This window comes from Aspergillus sclerotioniger, assembly GCF_003184525.1.
Source record: "Aspergillus sclerotioniger CBS 115572 chromosome Unknown BO94scaffold_32, whole genome shotgun sequence".
In the NCBI taxonomy this organism is placed as follows: Eukaryota; Fungi; Ascomycota; class Eurotiomycetes; order Eurotiales; family Aspergillaceae; genus Aspergillus; species Aspergillus sclerotioniger.
In genome coordinates, this window is record NW_020291022.1 from 367,138 (window position 1) to 388,596 (window position 21,459).

General features: G+C 50.4%; 6 protein-coding genes across 6 annotated transcripts; 2 read left to right on the forward strand and 4 right to left on the reverse strand.

The window, feature by feature from the left end:
- Positions 1-588: 588 nt before the first annotated feature.
- Positions 589-1,850, forward strand: BO94DRAFT_559991 (uncharacterized protein; the record flags this gene model as incomplete). Its single annotated transcript, XM_025614115.1, has 2 exons — positions 589-625; positions 868-1,850. 2 exons carry the CDS (start codon positions 589-591, stop codon positions 1,848-1,850), a joined length of 1,020 nt encoding a protein of 339 aa, XP_025463476.1.
- A 457-nt stretch (positions 1,851-2,307) lies between these two features.
- arfA (putative ADP-ribosylation factor) lies at positions 2,308-3,089 on the reverse strand (the record flags this gene model as incomplete). Its single annotated transcript, XM_025615953.1, has 4 exons — positions 2,308-2,400; positions 2,466-2,531; positions 2,593-2,837; positions 2,942-3,089. 4 exons carry the CDS (start codon positions 3,087-3,089, stop codon positions 2,308-2,310), a joined length of 552 nt encoding a protein of 183 aa, XP_025463477.1.
- Positions 3,090-4,977: 1,888 nt separating this feature from the next.
- On the reverse strand, positions 4,978-7,120 carry BO94DRAFT_589570 (uncharacterized protein; the record flags this gene model as incomplete). Its single annotated transcript, XM_025615954.1, has 8 exons — positions 4,978-5,325; positions 5,374-5,766; positions 5,833-6,158; positions 6,206-6,319; positions 6,371-6,662; positions 6,710-6,749; positions 6,798-6,826; positions 6,878-7,120. The coding sequence occupies 8 exons, from the start codon at positions 7,118-7,120 to the stop codon at positions 4,978-4,980; spliced, it is 1,785 nt and encodes a 594-aa protein (XP_025463478.1).
- Positions 7,121-8,419: 1,299 nt separating this feature from the next.
- BO94DRAFT_578409 (DEAD/DEAH box helicase) lies at positions 8,420-11,903 on the forward strand. The gene is made up of 12 exons (XM_025615214.1): positions 8,420-8,454; positions 8,505-9,265; positions 9,316-9,426; positions 9,489-9,561; positions 9,654-9,756; positions 9,814-9,844; positions 9,895-10,088; positions 10,286-11,024; positions 11,154-11,339; positions 11,412-11,562; positions 11,627-11,728; positions 11,794-11,903. The coding sequence occupies exons 2-12, from the start codon at positions 8,727-8,729 to the stop codon at positions 11,818-11,820; spliced, it is 2,256 nt and encodes a 751-aa protein (XP_025463479.1). The 5' UTR covers positions 8,420-8,454; positions 8,505-8,726; the 3' UTR covers positions 11,821-11,903.
- A 3,974-nt stretch (positions 11,904-15,877) lies between these two features.
- Positions 15,878-17,027, reverse strand: BO94DRAFT_569008 (5'-methylthioadenosine/S-adenosylhomocysteine nucleosidase family protein; the record flags this gene model as incomplete). Its single annotated transcript, XM_025614711.1, has 3 exons — positions 15,878-16,064; positions 16,142-16,468; positions 16,491-17,027. 3 exons carry the CDS (start codon positions 17,025-17,027, stop codon positions 15,948-15,950), a joined length of 981 nt encoding a protein of 326 aa, XP_025463480.1. The 3' UTR covers positions 15,878-15,947.
- A 2,013-nt stretch (positions 17,028-19,040) lies between these two features.
- On the reverse strand, positions 19,041-21,209 carry BO94DRAFT_539100 (putative ethanolamine kinase). The gene is made up of 6 exons (XM_025612627.1): positions 21,080-21,209; positions 20,718-20,982; positions 20,524-20,635; positions 19,979-20,445; positions 19,598-19,929; positions 19,041-19,546 (listed from the first exon to the last, which is right to left on the reverse strand). The coding sequence occupies exons 2-6, from the start codon at positions 20,880-20,882 to the stop codon at positions 19,372-19,374; spliced, it is 1,251 nt and encodes a 416-aa protein (XP_025463481.1). The 5' UTR covers positions 20,883-20,982; positions 21,080-21,209; the 3' UTR covers positions 19,041-19,371.
- Positions 21,210-21,459: the final 250 nt, after the last annotated feature.

The window sequence follows — 21,459 nt, forward strand, 5'->3', positions numbered from 1 at the left end:
ACCACATTCAATCACCAAACGAAGAATCACTCACTCATTCCAATCGACATTATAAAACCAACGATCCTGCCCTCTCCCTAGAATCCCCATCGCAAGACTCACAACAGCCCCCTGGAGCCTACACATGACCCTAGACCCTACCCACGGGCCCACAATTACCCCAGCTTCTCTCCGCACTATCAAAGTCAGAACCCAACATTCCACAACCAGCCACCAAATGCACCACCTGGCATAACCCCAACCACATCACGCGGAGAAAACAATAACCCAGAGACCTCCACCAGAGGAAAATTCACCGCCTCATCGTTGAGGGAAAAGTCATCCGCTGACTGGATCGGCATACCGTGCTGACGGGAACTTATGCTCCGAAACTAAAGCTGCCTTAGTTCCCGAGGAAGAGCGACTACGGTCATTGTCGTCATACATCACAGTGACGACGACCGACGCCTCGACAATGGCGGTAGCAATCCATTCCACCGGCACACTGCGGATACAGCCTTGAGATTTGCCGTGGAGAGAGATCTTCTTTGTTGGATTCAGTACTTGCGGTGTGATGCACTGGTGATGATTGGCCCACCTGGCTGATGCATGCTGCACCCAGCAGGTCCCAGGAGGAGAAAGTCTGGTACGGATTGCTGGCCCGGCCATTCAATATCAACTGGCGCATATTGATATCGTGGCACTCTTGACCGCAGACCATATGATTTGGTTTTGCGGTCATGATGGCGATGACTAACCATATAATAGACAGCTGAACTGAGCTCCTCCTCGAGTCAGTATCTCACAGCCAGCCATATCCTACTATCCCCAAATCAAATAAACCTCACCATCACAACCACAACCACCACCAACAACAAACATGGTCAGCACTCCCTCATCCTCCCCTTCATCCACCAACTAACACCCCCAGAACCCACCAACCCCGACTCATCAACCACCACCACCACCACAATCCCCCTACCAACCCTCATCCTCCTCCTCCCCATCCTCCTCCTCCCAACCATCTTCCTCCTCCACCAAATCCGCAAAGACTACCACGCCTTCCTCGCCCTCGGCCCCGGAGGCACCCCTCCACCCCAACCGGCTACCTCCGAATCTGCCTCCTCCGACTCGTCACAATCCGCGATCCATTCCACCCTCCCTCCATCCCAGCCTCCCTCATCCCCAAAACCGGCTTCCTTTCATCAAAATCAACCACCACCCCCCTCCCCTACCGTCCGGGCCCCCGCCCCACCGTCGCCGGAATCGCTCCCCAGCGGCAAACAACCCAAAAATCCTCTTCAACCATGTACACCACCCTCTGCAGCTCCATCCAAGATCTAGTCTCCCACCACCCCCAGATCCTATACGAAGGCACATCCTGCTTCGAGAAGCATAGTACAGGGGTATTCTGTACCGGCCCTACCCCTACTTTGCCCCATACGCAGACGGCCCCCACCAGCAAAGAAATCGACATCTCATCCCTAATCTTCACCCGCCATCGCCTAACCTGCAACGGGGAAGTTTGTCACGCGCACCCCAGCGACGGAAGCCTACATTTGACGCTTCACCCTGCGGACGTGAAACTCGTTATCGAGAGGGGATGGGGTCAACGACATCCGTTGACGCGCGAGAGCTGGTGGTGGTGTTATTTGAGGACCGTGCCGACGGGGTTCGTCATGGTGTATGCGCCGAGGAATCGGGGGGAGTTGGACACCGTGTTGGAGATTATTCGGGCGGCGGCGTGGTGGGTTAGTGGGGTGGAGTTGGGGAGGGGGAATGGGGAAAAGGGGGATGGGGGGAAGAAAGAGGGTGGTGGTGGTGCTGTGTATCGGGGTGGTGGTGGGCGGATAGTGGGCTGTGAGTTGTGAGGGGGCGAGGTAATTCCTAATCTTTAATTCAATATCTCGAATCATATAGCTGGGAAGGAACAAGGGAGAGGGGGAAGTATAGATGGACGGATAAGATTGTTATATTTATATCAAGACGTTATCAACTCACAATGCGGCCACTACATGCATTCTACATTCTCGGGCCAACGCAGCATTCGGTCAAATCAGGGGACCCTCTCCGCTGAGCATCTCTGTTCGAGTCTTCCAGGAGAACAGTCGAAAAACATCGTTAAATCGGCGCCAGGATCAAGACCCAGGATGAAAAAAAGTAAAAGCTAATAGCATAGAGGAATGAAGAGCCGTTAGAGAACATACAAGAACCACCAAGTAGCATATCCCTTCCCTACACGAGGTGACTTTGCCGGCCCCGGTTCCCCTTCCTGCATCCGCAACTCCCAGTCAAACTTGCAGGTATTCTTCCACTCATTACATCAGTCTAGTCGCGGTTCGTTTTCCGCAGCGTCTCGGCGAGCCACTCAAGACCCTCGTACAGACCATCACCGGTCGTGGCGCAGGTGGATTGGATGTACTACAAGCGCGTTAGTCTCCGGTTAGTCGACACCTCAGGCATCCACATAGAGGGGTCCAACTTACCCAGGGACGGCGGGTGAGGCTCTGCAGACCAAGCTGCTGGGTGATCTCGGCAGGGCTCATGGCATTCTAAACGGAGTATGCGTTAATATCATCCCGGCCAGGATGTCTGCGGAAACCTGGAGCATACCGGCAAATCTTGCTTGTTGGCGAAGACCAGGAGGAGGGCATCACGGAGCTCGTCCTCGTTCAACATGCGCTGCAACTCCTCACGGGCCTCGACGATACGGTCACGGTCATTGCTGTCGACCACGAAAATGATACCCTGGGTGTTCTGGAAGTAATGTCTCCAGAGAGGACGGATCTTGTCCTGACCACCGACGTCCCACACGGTGAACTGAATGTTCTTGTATTCGACGGTCTCGACGTTGAAACCTGCACAGCCAGACAACCGATATTAGTTCCATCGACCTCTATGCGCAACGTCGAGCCTCGAGCCAACAGATCGACGACCCTGAACCGGGAGAGAGAGGACTGACCAATCGTGGGGATGGTGGTGACGATTTCACCGAGCTTGAGCTTGTACAGGATGGTGGTTTTACCGGCAGCGTCGAGACCGACCATCAGAATACGCATCTCCTTACGACCCCATAGTCGGTCGAACAACTTGGAGAAAGTGAGACCCATGATGGCGGTGGCGAGAGTTCAAGGTCTAGGGATGAATGCGATGTTAGACTCGATCAGACAGATCAGGAGGCAAGTCCACAGCACGGTCGGAGGGGCGGTCGAACGAGGGACCACAGACCTGTGACGTCTGGCTGAGGGGGGTGGTATAAAAAGGCAAGAGGGCAAGTGGTATGACGGATGGAATGGAGTGGACGATGAGGGGCGAAGGTGGTAATCGACAGGTTAAGGTAGTCACGCCGGGGAAACACGGCGGGCAGGACAAATCAGGGGGAGGAGGGGAGAGCGGTGGGCGACTGGTGGATGGCCAGAGAAAGGAGCAGAAAGGCAAGGGCAAGGGGATGAGGACCAGAGATCGGGTGACAAGGCCAAAGGGACCATACGGGAGGGGGGTAGCGACTTACCAGGTTGCGATGAAGCTGGAGAAGGAGAGGGAGGGAGGAGGAGTGGGTGTGGGAAGGCGTGGATACCGTGAGTCGTGAGAGAGAGTGAGTGAGTGAGTGACCGGCAGTCAGGTCAGGTCAGCCTTCGTACCGTTTTGTCGAGGTGTGGGATTTTTGGGTGCCAAACGGCCAGGTCGAGAAATTCAGCCGCCGGCGTAGCTTCCGTCACTAACGGAACCAGCTGGCAAAATTACCAACTATGTAATGATGCTGTGTCGAGATCCTGTTGCTCCATACAAAGGTACAATGAAGGGAATGGCCTATTCAGAACGAAGGGTACAGATCTCAGAAGTCTAATCCAATAGAGTTCACACGGCAATGCCATCACCAGCAATGGGCGCAATCAATTGTCTGGTCAGTCCGTTCGGACGAGGGCCTCCCCCCGAAGAGGACACGGTGTTTCCCGTGCATCTTACTGCTAGATAACTTACGGGCGATACCCTTGCAATCAATCCCTGCTGCCTCCAGATCGGCTTACCTCGACCAACGCCGTACCGCTTTTACGCCATCGCTGCCTATCCTCATGTCGCCAACATGGCTCTAAGTGCTGCTAACCGTCCAGCTTCACCCGGTTGCCGGTCTGCTGCCAGCCTCCTTTGCGCCCCTTGCCCCTCTTAGCCCCGAAAAAAGGTCCAGACACCCGGATCGATTCCCACCCTTGACCCTGATACCTGATAGGTTCCCGACACGGCTTTCTGAATTTCCCCGTGCCAGTGGATCGCCTTCGGTGGCACTGCTATCTATGGGGTGCAAGTCGACGGTAGATTGTCTCGTGCTCAGGTTCTGCATGTCCACGATGATCCCTGAGAATCAAGCATCGTCAGGACAATCGAGCTATGCGATGTTATCAATTTCATGATACGTGTGCTGGACATGTCACTCCAACGAGCATTTAAAGTAGGCCGTTGCGTTAAACACCCGGGTTCGTTCAGCCCTCGGAACCCACAGGGGCCACTTTCAGCTAGTTAACTACGCGTCATGCTATTATTCATCCGTAGTGTTCGATAAGCAAACGATCCTGCTGGTAGCTACGAGCCACCGCCTCGTCTCCTGAGATGTTACCATTTCAGGTACAATTTCGGGGTTGGTGCACTCATGTCAAAGACTCCCCGTTTGGTCAGAATGATTGTGGGCCAGGAAACCAAACTCGAGCGCATGTGGCAGGATCTTGGATGGACCCTGTTTGGATGGGGCAATGCATCCGACAGATCATATTGGCCTGCTTATTATCCTTTATTCGAAACATCCACTGCAAAACAAATACCAGTGGACGGATCATGTGACCAGTCTCTTATTGAGATCTATACTCCGTAGGGTTGAAGGTGCTTGCGTTCCGTGGCATTGGTCAATGATAAGATCGGCGATCGTTTTTTTGCTCACTCAGTCTCCCGTGGTATTCATGGTCGTCTATTGTACATTCTATAGAGGTGTGTCATCTCGCATCAAGATCAATGGCTTGCGCCGCCCGATGCCTCGTTTCTGTGGTGGGAGACCTTGTCTCTTGACATCCGGAAGAAGCTTCGGGACAATGATTGGTAGATCGTCTTGCCCTCCACGGTGTCGCTGGCGTATCCGAAAATCCAGAGCAAGACCGCTGACAGAAACATAATCACCCCAAAGCTGACCCAGTATTGATTGATCGTATATTCACCCTTGACGTTGCGAAGTTCCGTTGAGAAATAGCCGGTCATCAGACTGACGGGTAAAAATAGAATCGTCACTTTTGCCAGGAGGATTGTAATCCTCGTTAGTTTCTCCACGGCTTGTGAATCTTTAAGAGCAATCAAGTTAAAGTTCTATCAATGGGTCAGCATTTCGCTCGTGCGCGAGGATTGACAACCTACCAGAAAAGTGAGATTCTCCTTTTCTGTCAGACAGCTATCAATCTCGGACAGACAGTATAGCTTGATTCGATCCAGCAATCTCTCGAATCGAGCCACGGCAGGCGGGCTGAGCTGGACGCCTACGCTGGCATCTGGAATGGTCGGGAAACTAAAACTACTTCGCGATGTCGAGTGGTGGGCGTCCGCTCCATCGTTTTCTCCGAAACTTTGCCCAATTGCCCATTGAGGACGATTCGATCGGGCCTCGTCGCGAAGCATGCGCTGTCTTTGCAATATACGCATCATGATGAGCTCGTAGCTTTGATAGAGACGCTTCAAAACTGCCAACTGCCTTCCCAGCCGATGTAACTCATGGATTAGGTCGACTACCGGTTTCGACAGCATATCCTGTCTCTGTATCCGGCGTCAGATCATCTAATCACCAAATAGATGCAGCAGGATTTTCATATATGCACTTACCAGTCTATTCAGGGATACCCCATACTTGTGTTCGCGTTGCGCAACAAGCGCATATGAGGAAACCCAGTCGTCAAATAAATAATAGAACAGCAAACTCGGACCGTCATCTTGCTTGATGCTCACCTGGTCTGGGCCACCTTCATAAAATGGCCGTACTCTGATGGTGACCAATGAGTCACTTTCGGACGCGGCAAAGTGTTGTTTAGAAACGCCCGCGAAGATGAGCTGCATGTTCCTGCGGACCACATTGAGCACCGATTGCAAGACTTTCTCCGATGGTCCAGAAAGCCCAGGAAACGGGTTTTCTTGCATGCAAATAACAGTCCCTTGGCATGTCAATACGAAGCGCGCATATCACCGATGGCTTACATACCGTCGTCACACAAGATCAACCAGGACCATAATCGTTTCCCTGCAGGCAATTCCTTCCCGTTGTCCATATCGAGATGAGGTACCACGAAGAGCGAGTTATATCCAACACAGGTGTCTAGATCAATGTTAGAATGTCGCCAATTGAATGTTCACCAGACAGAAATACATTTCGGGCCATAGTCCACGGAACAAAAGTGCCATATCTGGTCGATCACATTGGCGAATGTGAGACCTCTGAAAGATGCAGCAGCACCAATCTCTTCCGGGTTTGTTAAGTCTCGCAGGGCATTTCCCTCCACATCATCCGGACGAGAACGGCGCACGCGATCGGTATTTCTTGGGCGCAAGTTGTTCCTTGGAGGCTCGGCAGGCGCGGCGGACTTTGACGGACGTTCTACTGGGTCTGTACACATCATTCCCTGCAGACGTTCCGAGACGCCATAATGGCTTGTGATGGTCTAGCTGTTTCAGCATGCATATCAATCATTCGTCCAATTTAACGAACCTTGATCAATTCCTTTTGTTGCTCGGGAGCCCAGATGTTACTACAGAGGATTAGTCGTAAGCAAACAAACTCGAACAAGACAGCATACATCCACCGAGTGCCAAAACATCTTGGTTTCTGAAAGTGTCAGTGATGATGCCTCTATACGCAGTTGTTCTTCAGACGTACTGGCTTGCGCAGTAGCAGCGCCAGATCCTCCTGGTCCAGATTGACCGCACACCAAGCATCATCATTGCCAAAGTCCAGCACAAAGCTGCGGGTCTGGGCATCTTTCAAGAGCGCCAAATATGCCTTGAGGTTGTTAGCCTCATCGATATTGCGGAACGCATGTTGAAGATGTGGTCTGGTTATGAAGCTTGAGTAGTATTCTTGGGGGCCTTGGAAGCTGAGCGATCGTACGAGCTCAGACATGGCTCGTAAAGGAGTAGTTGAGTTCAAATAGAGTGGAGGTAGAAAGCCGCAGATGAAATGACCCGGTGGTTCAATGCGTGGATGAAAGAAAGAGCAGAAGGGGTAGAACGAGGGAGGCCTGGGCGCCTCTAAATAGAGGGCGCGTAGATCGATGGAGCATGTTGTCGCCGGTCAGCCTTGTGCTGGGGGCATACGAATGACCCGAATCATTCGTGCGCTGAGACGCTCTCAGCTGGCGCGGGGGAGGTTTCTGGGAGGAGGACTTGACCTGGTGGGCGGGGATTGGTGCATTGCAGCTGACTCGCCCGTGACACGAGGGGCCGGCGATCAATCACAAGCCCCTCCATTCGCCGCCCATCATGTATATCACAGTCCAACTGAGCGCTAAAGAGGTACCCATCGCAGGTAGGTATTTAACGCCCGAGGTCGCCAGCACCAATGGCAGACATTGGTTGCTTGCGGACTCCAGCATTGCTTCGCCGCCATTATTTTCCGAAAGGTGATGCAGGTCCTTGCTAAAGGCCTAAGCGCTGCAATAGTTGCAGGGATCAAAGGACTATCTACGCACTGCGTACTACGTAGTAGCCCGCATGTCTCAGCCACATCAAGTGGCTGGAACTTGCCAATGGTGGGAGCCTGAAAAGTAATGAGCGCATACAATTTTATTGATCAACCTCGACAGGCGACGATCCAGGAATTAAAAAAGTGGTCTCGACCTCCATACTCTGGGATATTCCTACCCTTTTTAGGCATACTCCTACAAAACAGGGTGATTTAGGTAATGATTCATGCCTGGGCGATGAAGACAAAGAGATGTTGGAGATCTTCCTATCCTCGAGATACGCCCAACAATGGCGACCATACTGAATGAAACCCTCTTTCTTTGTCTGTACTCGACGTTTTCCCCAATTAAAGTATTAACTAAGCCGAGAAGATCCAAAGTTAGATTGTATTAGATTGCATTCAGCCATGAGACACGATTATACCTAGCATTAATCGAACGGTATCTCCCTATGGCTTCGACTGTTCTCTTATTTACTAGGAATACTCCTGCGGAATCAGGTGATCCCAGTCACGTTTTTACCCCAATATATAAGGATGGTTGGAGTCTACTTGCTTCCTCTTCCAAAAATTCCCATCTATTCAACTTCTCGTCTCACTTTGGCTGTATTCCATCAAAAGCTCGTCAACCATTTCGTATCTCATCGAGATTCCAACCCCTCACTGCTTCGTACGCCTACAGTGGAACAGAACCTCAATCGCCAGGGCCGAGTGTCCAGGACAAGGTACTTTGGGTTCCAAGAATTCACTGCCATGGCCTCAGTCTCAGATAGGTACACGCGTATTTACAGACCACAGGTGCCTTAATAACGGTTTACTTTAGATCTTCAGGTGAATGATGGGATGGGCCCATCTTCTGATGCGGCACAGTATGAAATCTGCTTTGGAGATATACGTCGTCTATTCCTTATAGAATACAATTCGAGACTAATTTGAAGGCATCAATTAGATCTGGACCGGTTCCTATATCCAACGCCCCCTCTTGGAGGAAGCTAAGACGAGGGACTACCTTGCCCTCACTGTCCGCCTGGAGGGCTGTTGTGTCATGTTGACTGATCAAGGAAACACAAGATATGCAGGGCTGCTCCAGGAAGAAACAGGGGGAAAGCTCAACAGACTCTCCGGAAATCTGTCCCTAAGCTTCAAGGCGGTTGTTCCGATGAATATACGGGAGGGCGATCTCATGGAGTATCTACCGACAGGCATGAATCGGGTGTACATCACAGTGTATGGATTCTTAAAGGATGGTGACTTGGTCTGTGAAGTGTTTGATCCTTTGGATCTAATGCTACAACCCCCACGTTACTACGACGACTCATTGCCCTACTTCAACCCACTTGTATCCATCTATGGGACCCGTTACGACCGGGACGGTACCTTCCGGAATGATTACAACCTGACCGGTCGTGTGCTTCCGAGCTATATGTACGTCCCTCCAAGACAGCGTCCGACCAAAGACTCGAATCCTCGAGACACACATGCTCCTCGTAAGGACGAGATTGAAAAAGTGTTCGACTCTGTACCGAGTACTGAGGTTTGCTCGCCACCTCCAAAGAGCCTGAGGCTGTGTACCCGACTGAAACAGTAGGTATTCACAGTGTTCTGAGATGGGGTGGGTTTCTAAGATAGCTTAGGCACCAACTCGAAGGCCTGTCTATGATGATGGAAAAGGAGAAAGGAATCCTTCAAGGATGTCAGTTTGGTAGCCTTTGGAACGTTCATCATCAACATGACGGCCGAGTGAGGTACGTGTACCATTTAGGCTATTATGCTACACGTACTGACATCGGGCGCTTTGCGTTGTCAGCTACAGAAACAACATCACCAAGCACACTACAGATACCAAACCACCCCTTTGCTTAGGGGGTCTGTTGGCAGATGTAGGTAGACGTAGCACTTAGAACGCATACCTATATATACTATCTAGAGGAACATTAGCTGACAAATGAGCGTTTGCAATTGAATTGCAAAGGACATGGGTTTAGGCAAAACATTGACAACATTGGCGCTTATAGCAACCTCCCTTGATCAGTATGATAAAGGCCAGTCGACATTGGTCGTAACCCAACTGTCACGTAGGTAACCTATTCAATAATAATACAAGCTTGGTCGCAATCAGTAATGTTCTGAAGTACTTTCGACCTGGGAGACCGAGATCAAAAGGTACAGGGGAAAATCCTGACTGAGTGACAGCTCTCACACATGGTATCTAGACACCTAAACCCGGGAACCATCAAGTGGCATGTACATCATGGCGCGAAGCGAAAACCCGTCTCAAATCTCAAAGACTACGACATTGTTCTGACAACCTACGAGACTATGAGATCGGAGCAATTGCAAGGGCAAACTGCTCAAAGGGGAAGTGTGCTTCATGACATGGAGTGGCACAGAATTGTTCTTGATGAAGGTGTGTGTGTGTGTATGTGTTTCTATTTATACTCAATTGCCCTGATACTATTCACCCTAAGCACATATAATCCGGAACGACTCGAAGTGCCATCAGTCTGCACTACTTTTAAAGGCCCGTCATCGCTGGTGCCTGACTGGCACCCCCATCTTCAATGGAGTTAAGACCTTTGCTGCACTACTGAAAGTTTCTACAAGTGTATCCATTCGATACTACGTCAATCTTTGATGAATACATCCTGTCCCCGTTGAAAGAAGGTAAGAAGCAAGGAATGGACAACCTACGAGCCTTAGCACGGTCAATTTCCATGCGACGTACAAAGGCAATGGTCCAAGGGGAGTTGCAGCTAGGTCGTCGACAGGACATACTCCACCAAGTGGAGCTTACGCAGGAAGAACGAAGAGGGTATGAAATACTCAAAAAGAAGTTCTCGACAATTTTCTACGCGTTCTCTTCAACCTCAGGCAGTAATACAAAGTCTACGTGTGCCTTCCAAACAATTCTGAGACTACGCCATTTCTGCAACCACGGACTCGGTCTGTTACCGCCTCAAATGGTGGAAATATTCCGTGATCACGTCGAGGATAATCTAAGGCTCACAAGCACCTTGATTGGGGGGTCAGGAACGTGTGATAATTGTCAAGCTCCGATGGGAAAGCAGGTCGAGAGAGACCCAAGTGATATACCTTATCGTGAGGATCGCCTTTGTTCCAAGTGCTTATCTTCAAAACAGGGAGAAGGTCGTCTCGAGCTACCAGACAGCATGGAGGATGTCATTCATGAAGGGGGCTCAGTTCCCGATAATGGGCCAGAGCAACCAGAAAACATGGACTACGAAGTCTGTGCAAACGACGTAATCATGGGCGATAGGCCATCATCCAAGGTGCGAGCCTTGCTTGAGAATTTGAGGCGCGACCATGAAACAGGACAGAAAAGGTAGTAGCCATCAGCCCCCCGTCCTATCTGTGACAGACATGAATCCGACCCCATCCATTCATATACACGCCACAAATCCAACAATCAAGCAAAAAAAAAAAGAGTGAGAGACTGACAGTTCCCCCGCAGCGTCATATTTTCATCCTGGAAGCAAATGCTGGATTTGGTAGCGCAGGCATTGAAGAACAACCATTTCAAATATGAACAAATCGACGGGACAATCAAGCCAGCTCAGCGAAATAAATCCATCGAGATACTTCGTGATAGTGCTGAGTCCTGCATCCTTCTTGCGTCTGTCGGGTGCTGTGGTGTAGGGTAAGTAAACTCGACATTTTCCATTGGTGTTTAACCCCCACCCTTACTGACAAAAAGGTTTTTATTTATCAGGATCGATCTGACATTTGCGTCTCGCGTTCATCTAATGGAGCTCTTGTGGAGTCCAATGGAGGAGGAACAAGCCATTGATCGTGTTCACAGAATGGGTCAAGAACGTGGTGTGATTGTCACGCGCTACATCGTTCGAAACTCTATAGAAGAAGTCAATCACCCTTTCCTGCTATGATGAGGGAACTTTTGCTCTAACTAATCTATATCTCATCTAGTATATTGTTAGGATGCAATTGCATAAATCATCAGTCATCAGGCAGGCCATTGACGGGAGTGCGTCTGGGGAAGTTGTCTCTATGACAGGGGTTTTGAGCCAGGTTGGTGTTCAAGAGTAGCCCACAATGAAATTTACCTAGCAAAGCTGATTAATTGTCCGGGACAGTTTTTGGAAGATACGACAAGTGCATGAGGCTTTTATTTTCTTCATTATGAGGTTGAACCTCGGTCCCATTTCATGATATCTAGATAGGCTTCGGATTCAGGATCCAGGACAGAACGTAGGTGGCTATCCATGACTAGCCGCCACGGTTGTTCTTCTACTATTAACTCGTACCATGACTTTTTAAGCCAAGATTTAAGGTTTCTTGGTCCAGGTCGACTCTCAATTGGCACATCATCTTCGTCCTTGTTGGTAGGATCAAACCCGTGTTTCAGCAAAAACCGCATGAGCTTGGCCGCCTTTTCTGTATCATTGCCCGCTGCAAGATAAAGGGGATTTTCTGAACTCTTACACCAGAAGCTGGTATCGCAATGGGCTCCCTTTTTCATAAGAATCTCCGCGATCTTAATAGAGCAGGCTTTCTCTGCATTTTTCAAAAAGCAGCGATCAAGCTCTTTCCCGCGCTTGATAAGAGGACCGAGACTGCGTAAGCACCTTATAGAGGTATCCTCGGCAGTTGCTTTCTCGTTGGAGGGAATAAGACGCTGAAACCCTCCCGAAAACTTCCGAGCCTCCCATGCCACTAAAAGCTCGATCATCTCGGGAGATTGGTTGGAAATGGCAATCTCCAAATCACTCTTTCTTGAACCCCGAATGGAGTCATATATCTTTGCCTTCCGTTTCAGCAGAAGCCGTGCGGCTTCTACATTATTTGATTGTACAGCGTAACTCAGTAGGGAGGATCCATCAACGTTGTTCACATTTTTGCATGCTCTCAGGAGAAACTCAAGCGTTGCCATGTGCGTGGTGGAACTTTTGATGGCTGAATGAAGGAGCTTGCCCAGAAGACCTGGAACATCTCTCCAGTTTTGGTGGATCATGGGGATCAGATTATGGTTGACTGCATCAACCAGAGCGAGTTCCCACATCTCGCTTTCTTGACTAGCTGCGCCTTGGGGACGAGACTGGATAGAAGGAGGACTCTCGTCGTGGAAGGTTTGCAAGTGCTTCTTGAGGCTCGATTCTTCCCGAAACCCTATCTCTGCATAATCACATGCCGGGTCAGTGCATTTGAATGGCCGGGTATGACTCCGGTCGTGTTGAAGTCTCGCTTGGTTGCTTGTGAATCCCCGGTGGAAGAAATAACATCCAGGGCGGTTGCATTTGAACAGCCGCTCTCCGTATATTCCTTTCAGTCTCTTACATTTGCAGTTTTCCCAGTAATCCATTGTTGGGCAAAGCATGGACTCGTAACGTTCTTGGATGCGTAGTTCCTCGGTGGATATGGTAAGGGGGTCGGTTTGCCACGATGCACCTAGGAAAACACCCCATATACATTTAGCAACAGTATGGCCACGACGGCGGCGTAGATCTTACCTTCACCCAAGCATAGCTCCCGTACTCGCCTTTTCAAGAACGTTTCAGTCGCTGCCAGTATCCCACCAATACCAGACTGGCTCTCTCTAACACCTCCTCGTGTCCACAGGAAGCTTTCGATCTCTTTCTCGTTGATTATTGAAACAGATCTCGCGCGCTTCTCGAGGAACAATCTCACCTCATTCACCAAGCTGGGACGTTCGGGCCCAGCGGTTTCCTTGGCGCATTGCTTTACATGTTCCAGTCACTGCCCGGCTACGTAGTTGAAAAGTACATATGCCCCCGAAAGAACGTGTTCCTCGAGTCGTGCTGAAGATAGGTTCGGGTTGAAGCATTCCGAGGAGAGATATCGAAGACAGGCAGTGCTTATGTTTGTATATGTCTTGGAAGGTGACCGATGACTTGCACTTTGTGGGTTAAGCAGGTAGCTACGTCCATACTTAGCATAGCATGTAAGAACAAAAGCTGTGACTTACTCTTTGGCAGAGAGGTGTACAAGATAGACCCGGCCATCTATGACTTCGATAATCGGGCCGCATAGACGCAAGGCATCTGCGAATAACTCTCGACAGCCTTGTGTAGGGTCATAGCCACCAGAGAGGGATGCCGCAAATTGCAGTTCTTTTAGGGTTAACGGGGAATGTGAACATGCAATCCACTCAAGCATGAACGTCGCCTCGGACTTCTGCGGTTCTCTCAACTCGTTCTGGATTCTCGCCACTATACGACCATATCTAATTGTCGATCAGTATTAGGAAGATCAAAAACCACATTGGTTTGCAGAGCACAAACACTTCATCTAGTCCGTTGGGAAGGCGACTAGCTTCATACCGCACCTGGTCAACATTGCTGAGAGACTCAATACTGTCCATGACCAGACGTGCATATATGAACATGCCTGCGGGGAGTAGACTGTTAGCGTGCTGGGAACCCCCCAGGAATGAGGTACACGTACCATGAGCCTTTACTGCTATGAGCGTGAGAATATCCCGAAGCTGGGACGCGACATAGCTCTCGATGTGGAGAGTCAGTAGCCATTTGTCCGTCCGAGCCTCTACATACGCCGTTATATCCTGGTGGTTATTGAATTGGGGGTGGATTACCGCAGCCTTGGACAGAGCCCGCTGGATGTCGGCCTCGCGCCTGCTACTAATAAGCAGTTTGAGACGTTGGCAAGAACCATGGAGCTGGAGCAGCTGGGGGATTAGGGTGGATCTCTCCGCTTCGGAGATTTCGTCCAGTCCATCGACTATTACGTGTATGGACTGATCGGCGAGGATGTTCCTCAATAACCTGCCAACGTAATCCACGGAAAGGTTGAACTCTTGGCAATGGTTCTCACAGACGTGGCCCAGTATTGCTTGCAGGTCCTTGTTCTTGCTCGCACGAAGGTATTGGATCAGGAAGGAGTGTAGGATTGAGATGGTCGATGTCGATTGGCCGTTGGCGTTATAGCTGAGGAAGGCGAAGACAACATTGGTTGCGTGGGTCGAAAGGAGTCGCTCGACAACGGTCGAGACCAGAAAGGTTTTCCCTATTAACCCTCGGGCTGAGCACGGAGTCTTTTTCCAGGATAATTAATGTGTATAGAAGTAGATACTTACCAGCCCCAGGGATGCCATCCAGCCATAACAATCGGCTTGACAAATCGTCCGGGTTTGACCATCTCTGAAACTCCCAGTTGTAAAGAAACCACTGTCCTCCTCCTACCACTCTCTTCGCCTTCAATCGTTCCAGATCGGCATAGTATAATGGTGGGTTCAGGGCCTCCATGGCCGAGTCGAACAGCTTTTTCAGCCGTTTATCCTGGTCTCCGTCGAATTCGGCAAGGGTTTGGCCATGTGAATTATAGGCTTCAGTGATTTGTTTCTGCTCTACACCTCCAATGAGCAACCTCAAGTGGTGTTTGATATTCCTTTGGATGGCACTGATCCGGTCCGCGTATTTTGGCCAGAGTGTGTCCAGGAAATTATGCCACCCTGCAGACTAGGCGTCAGAAGCAGAGAAGACCACACCGACCCTTTTTCCATCACTTACCCTTGAACTCGAGGAATTGGAGGACAGTGGCGCAGAAGTCCAGCACATCCATATATAACAGAAGGAGGACATGCTTAGTGAGATTATCGATCTTAATCGGCTCCTGGGAGTTGACAAACTCGGACAAAGTATCGCCGATCTGTTTGGTGGCTGTTGCTATGCGGTCAAACCCTGGCTTGTGATCTTTTGATCTCTATGTGCAGCAAAGAGTGAGCCCTCGTCAGTGATGCTAGCTATGGCTCAGTGAAGGACCAAGTACAGACCATGAGAATGAGTATCAGTGATCTCTGGATCTCAGATATCAGCATTAACTTCTGACAACAAACAGCTCGACCGAAAGAATCGATCCTCGGCTTGATGGAACAGACACATACCCAAGGCAATCTCAGATCCATTGGCGTGACCTGAAGGGAAGTCTCAATAGTGGAGGATAGCTGGTCTAAAGATTTCCGAAATAATTCTATCCTCAAGAGGCTGGGTAGGGCGGCGCCTTTTGCATTGTGCGCTTCGTGAATCCGGACATCAATATCAGCAAGATCATCCATTGATGCGTGTTGCGTGAAGCTACACCAATCTGTTTCAGGCAGTGTATTGAGAAATTCAGAGTTGGCCTGGTCGAGAATCCTATGGAAATTTGGTGGGATTGTCTCTGGAATTGGGTTGATAAGCAACTAAAGCAATCTCACTTAAAGTGCTATAGGTAACATACGAGACGCCGCGACATGATTACTTGCAAATATCAATCAGTGCGCTTTCAAATCTCTCCCCGATAGTACTAGGCCTACTTCATATGAAACCCCCCATTGAATGTCTGGTACTTGCCCACCACCGCGCTTGACACCATGCCTGCGCTCACTAGCCTGTTGTCATTGCGAGACATAGAATCCCCTTCCTCATGAGCCTGGCTGGGTTCAAACGACAAGAGGAGCTCCCCCACATATGCTGCAGCGGTTGCGGCCGCATACGGTTGCCACCTCTTGTTCTTGTGGGAATCTGCGTAGTCGCAGATTCCCCGGACTACAAGGCATGGCAACTGACCCGCTGACCCAGCGGCTTCCATCTCAACAGCTATCACCCCCAGCTTCCTTCTCAACTCTTCCCTCGTGGTGGCGTCCCTGATGAGTGCGCTCGGGGAACCAATCGGCCCAAAATGTACTTTGGGCGAGTTCGGTGGATTCGGTGGATTCTGTCTCGGATAAGCTCGGTTGACGAGCTTGTCTGGAGGACAGGTCTTGCAGTCAGGATGACCTTGGTGGACACAATCCTCTTCGAAAAGCTTATCGTACTCTTGTCCCCGATAGTTGCAGTTGGGTCCGAGCTTGTTGGACATTTTCGACAAGATCTCCCTGCCTTTCGTGCTTGAGGCGTAGGGCTTCGATGTGGGTCATGAGAAACTCGGGGGGGTTGCTCAACAGCCCAGTCTGCTCAAACTTGTCCGGATGTTGTTTGCCCTGATCAAACAGAATGGCCGCATAATTTGTCCCCGTTGCCTTCCCCACCACCACATCGCCTAGTCGAATATCGAACTGATCGGTGTCCGGGATCCCACCGGCAACTCCCACCACGATACCGATCTCGATTGAGTTGAACTCCTTCTTAAGCCGGGCGACGGCGCTTGCGGCCTTGATATTGCCGGTTTCAGGAAGAACCGCCACAATCACATTGTGGTTACCAATGCAGCCAAAGGTATAAGCATCCTGGTACGTCGAACAATGGGAGGGGAGGGGAGGGTGTTGTTTGTCCAGGAATGCCACGATGGGAATCATCTCAACAATCTTGGGGCAAACGATCCCAACGGTGTAAGACTTGCGGGTGAGGGCCATGACAGCGTTTGTGAAAAGGCAAGTTTGTGGAGAGGCAAGTTTGTGGAGAGGCAAGTTTGCGAAAAGGCAAGTATGCAAAGAGGCAAAGAAGAGAGGGATGAATTCGGAATCCTTCGTTCTGTCGTAACGGTGATGAAGGATGGAAGAGATAAGTACTAAGTCTGGAGCAGTGAGAGGGGCAGTCAACTAGTACTTACCTAGAATGGCTGCCTAGCTTGCGTAGTACTGAATTATTCTCTGTTGGGGGTTTTCTACTAAGTAGTACCACGCCGAGCTGTGAGCCTATCATTGGGTTTTCCGCATGATTGGTCAGCCAGTGGCTTCAACTTACTTCCATACTAGTAGTATCTATCTACATACTACTACTACTACTACCCAATCCCACCTTGTTAAAGTTCAAGACCGTTGCACACAGGTCACCCACCGAATGTTGATGCCCAATGTCAGGCATGCAAATTTGGTCGTCTGGGGGCTAAGGCTCTCTGTTGCAGGACATACACATATAGAAGTCTGCCTGCCTACTATATGGTATGGTATGGTATGTCCCCCAGCAGGTAGATAACTAAGGCTTATCTAGTTACTAGTAGGCTTGACAGGAGCCGGGGAAGTCCAATTGCACTTCCTTGTCCCACCGGGAAGCGGGGCCGTTGGGCCATCAAGCCAGGGGGTTATACAGAGATCAACAATATAGCACTGCACTGCACAGCACTGCCACTGCCACCAAACCTTAAGCAAGTGAACGCTTCCGGTCCAGGAACTGTCAGACAGAGGCTACCTACAGTCATTCAGTCAGGCTAACTGTCACCACACCTATGTGAAAATAGCGCAATCAGTGCAACCCCCAAACAGTACGAGGGGAGGAGGTAATGGAACTTCATAATGCAGGATAATCTAATTCAGGAGACTGACACAACCAAAGTGGTTCACATGGGTTCAAGAAAAAAGGGGGAAAGGTCATCAAGGAAAGCAATCGAGTGATCTAGACCACATACTGGGAAGGTAGAGGTGAATCTGTGATACTATTACTGGCCAAGCTACCTACCTATCTATACTGGGGTGGTGTTGTCATTCTGTCCACCGGGTAACTTGGCACAACCAAGGCTGTATTGTGGGCATGCCCGCAAAGGTCCTATCTATTGGCTATACAGTAATTTGGTAATTTCCGTCAAAGTAAAGCAAAGCGCAGATATTTCTCCGAATCTGTACGAGGGTGATCGGTGATCGGAGATTGATGATTGGTGATCTATCAACATCACAATATCAATCTCATTCTGGTCATCCTAACCCATGGGGAGGGAGGATAGGTAAGTAGTGGGTGTTCTCACCTTGCTCACAGGACAGGTTGGAGTGCAATGGTTGTACTGTTGTCGTACCGTTGTAGTACCGTTGTCGTTAATCACAGAACCATAATGGTCAGAACAGCCATAGGTTGGAGGAGGTCCAGTGGTCACTATACCTATGTTACCAGAGGCATTGTTAACTTGGAAACTAAGGCTTCCCAATGATTCTTACTGACTCCATCTGCTCCTGCATCCTACCATCCCCTGCCTCCCCCCAAGTAAAAGAAGCACCTAGATTAAATTACTCCAATACTATGAGCAGTCACAATAATCTAGGCATGAGACTTCAATCTCCACTCCACCCCTGAACACGAAACCGGTTACGACGACTTACCGCAAAACCCACAACGTATGTAGTCTCCTACATGAAATCAACTGCAATCCGAATGGAGTGGGGGCGGGTATTGGTATCTCTGTGATAAGTAGTATCAGTATCAGTATCAGGAGATTGATTAGCTTTGCCCTGGGCGCTCTTTGTTACATAGCGACTTAGGGAGGTCGAGTTCGCATCTTGGTATAGGATGGAACTGGGCTGTTTCTGTATTGTTTTGAGCTGGTTGTTAGTATGGTGTTTTTGAGATTTAAACTTGGGTCATGTGAACTGGTTGAACATGTCAGTGCGTGTATGTCAATCGCATCTAATTACTGACCACGGGTATTGTCTCGACCTGGAGCATAAACACAAAGTTGATTACATTATCTATCAATCAATAACTAACTAACTGTAACTATAGACATGAATCGGGATAGCCATGTATCAAAGACCAATGTGGTCGAAATAAGCACATTCTTTCATCTGCATCCCTGTACCTATGCTCTAATTCATACTGGCCTGCTGGCTACCACTCCGCACACACGCATCAACAAAGATATTTGTTGAACCCTGACTGATGGCCAGACTCCAATCATGCTGTCGCTGGAACGATCATCGCTTGCAAATCCAAGGTATATACACTTTTGTGGCGGTAGTGGAGCAACTGCGGGCAGGATGAGATGCAGCCAAGCTACGCTTCCTGAGCCCAACGTCGCTCCCGGAGAGGCATCTCTTCACTGGCTTGTGCCCGCGAGCCGTCCATCTCCCGACGCCAGGCGTAGTATTCTCCGAGACGGACCTCGGCGTAGGATGCATAGTCGAAGTCGATTTGTGAGATTTGGGCTTGGATGAGTGACCAGACACCCCTGTTTGCATTAGCCATGTATCTCCTAGAAAGGGAACGGAGAAGGGAATACCAGTATAATCCGGGAATGCCGCGGAACCGATCGACATCCTCGTAGAGACGATCCACAATTTCCCCCTGAGAAGACTCTGGGATTCCCTTGTGGTGGCTGTAGCTCCGGACGTATTCGGTCAGGAATTCGCGCCGCACAGATCGGGTAGGTAGCATGTTGTAGTCGCAGTCATAGCCACCCCATTCGGCAAAGTGGTTGACAATGTCGAAGGCGGCAGGCGAGGGAGTGGCATATTCATAGTCAATGAAGTTGACGGTGGCCTCGTCCGAGTCGGCGCTTTCGGGCAACACGATGACATTGGCGCAGAGAAGATCACAGTGAGAGAATACCAACTGGTGAGGTTAATTGGTGGTTTGTACGAAAGGGATTAGCGCTACGTACCCCGCCTTCACCGAGACCCTTTTCATCATCTAGTTCGCTAACGACCTGCTCAAGCTCCTTCTGCAGACCGAGTCTCCGTTTGCGCTGCTCCTCTGTGGTCGTGGGGAGCGCCAGGATCCATCGCTGGAGAACGCTCCACATACTCGGGTCCGGCTGCTTGGGCGTGATCATCGAGATGTCCTCCTCCTGCTTCACTCTCCGGCAGTCTGTCGTGTCCATGTCTACTTGTTGCATCAAGGGCACGTCCTCGACTGGCTTGGTGGGAGCGACCGGTCCCTTAATGGGCAGCACTGCATGCCACTGCGCAAGTCTCCTGGCCACACCACGCCAGACAAAAGGCGTTACCAAGTCCTCATGGCTGGCTGGGCGGCCCCGGATGAAGCGGTATAGGAGACCATTGTTGAAGCGGGCCAGAAGAGGAGGGGCTAAGCCATGGCTTGCAAGGAGAGCGTGGGAGCTCGTTTCTCCTATAGATAGAGACATCTACTCAGCATGTGGTCGCAATGGGCAGAGAGAGGGTATCGCAGTAACCCTGGGTGGCATACTTTCGCGGTCTATGAGGATCTCTGTGTGGTTACCGTACGCTCTCATCAGTACAGCCTCATGATCTATCTGCTCCTCGGTCAAGCCGGGCTTGCGATTGATGATTTTTAGAAGCTGGAGCCATGTTAGCCTCATAGTTTGGCGGTGCCTGCCTCTTGCAGCGGACATCAGCGACGAGTTGTGGCAAGAAACACACAGTGTTGGTGATACCATCCGTGAACCGTACGAATTCGATCTTGTTGTCCCGTCCCTCCCAGTGCGGGTTGAGTGTCAGGATGAGCCGTAGCGCAGAGGCGTGGGAGTCGGCATGGTTGTATGATAGGGGGATGTAGCGAAAGGGCTCGAGGTTTTCGGCGTGCATCGTGGCGGTTGTGGTTGAAACAAAGGGGGAGAAGGGAAGGAAGAAAAAAGCGGCGGTCGATCAGTATGCGACAGTCGACAAGGGTCTAACCGTTCCAGAACTGTTCCACGCAAAGGTCAGCCACACATATGGCCACCAGTTGTTATTGGTATGATAAGGCATGGGCACATGCCTATAGAGCAAGGGTACCCACGTACCTATCAATAGCCGGGCTAGAAGATGTGGCTTTCTGCCTGGTCCGTGAGCCGTCTGGCAAGGGAAGGCTGCGAGTACAAATTGGCCGGCAATTGAGACTCTCAACCACGAAGCGCAGGAAGAATGACGAAGATGAAGAGGACAGGAGACAAGGAGGAGAAGATGTCGCCGCTGGTCTCGTGCCTGCGACGCCCTGATTGGAAGGCGGCGGCGGGCCCTGAACGCCCCTCCTTTTCCGCCTTTTGACGATTCCACCGCAGCCAACCACTGCCTCGCATCTGTGAGATGACGCCAGGCCCTCCACCCATTGAGGCATGGGCATGAGACCAGCTTCCAACATCTGATTCCCTTTCGGCAGTTCTACAACAGTACAACTAGGGTG

What these genes read in the sequence shown, in the direction of transcription:
- BO94DRAFT_539100 (XM_025612627.1), bottom strand. Translation starts at nt 20,882, where the DNA reads ATGCACGCCGAAAACCTCGAGCCCTTTCGCTACATCCCCCTATCATAC. An exon ending in CGGATGGTATCACCAACACT is followed by an intron (nt 20,636 to 20,717) that starts GTGTGTTTCTTG and finishes ACATGGCTCCAG; the next exon opens with CTTCTAAAAATCATCAATCG. An exon ending in AGGGTCTCGGTGAAGGCGGG is followed by an intron (nt 19,930 to 19,978) that starts GTACGTAGCGCT and finishes TAACCTCACCAG; the next exon opens with TTGGTATTCTCTCACTGTGA.
- BO94DRAFT_578409 (XM_025615214.1), top strand. Translation starts at nt 8,727, where the DNA reads ATGTTGACTGATCAAGGAAACACAAGATATGCAGGGCTGCTCCAGGAA. An exon ending in CAACATGACGGCCGAGTGAG is followed by an intron (nt 9,427 to 9,488) that starts GTACGTGTACCA and finishes TTGCGTTGTCAG; the next exon opens with CTACAGAAACAACATCACCA. An exon ending in TTCGAAACTCTATAGAAGAA is followed by an intron (nt 11,563 to 11,626) that starts GTCAATCACCCT and finishes TATCTCATCTAG; the next exon opens with TATATTGTTAGGATGCAATT.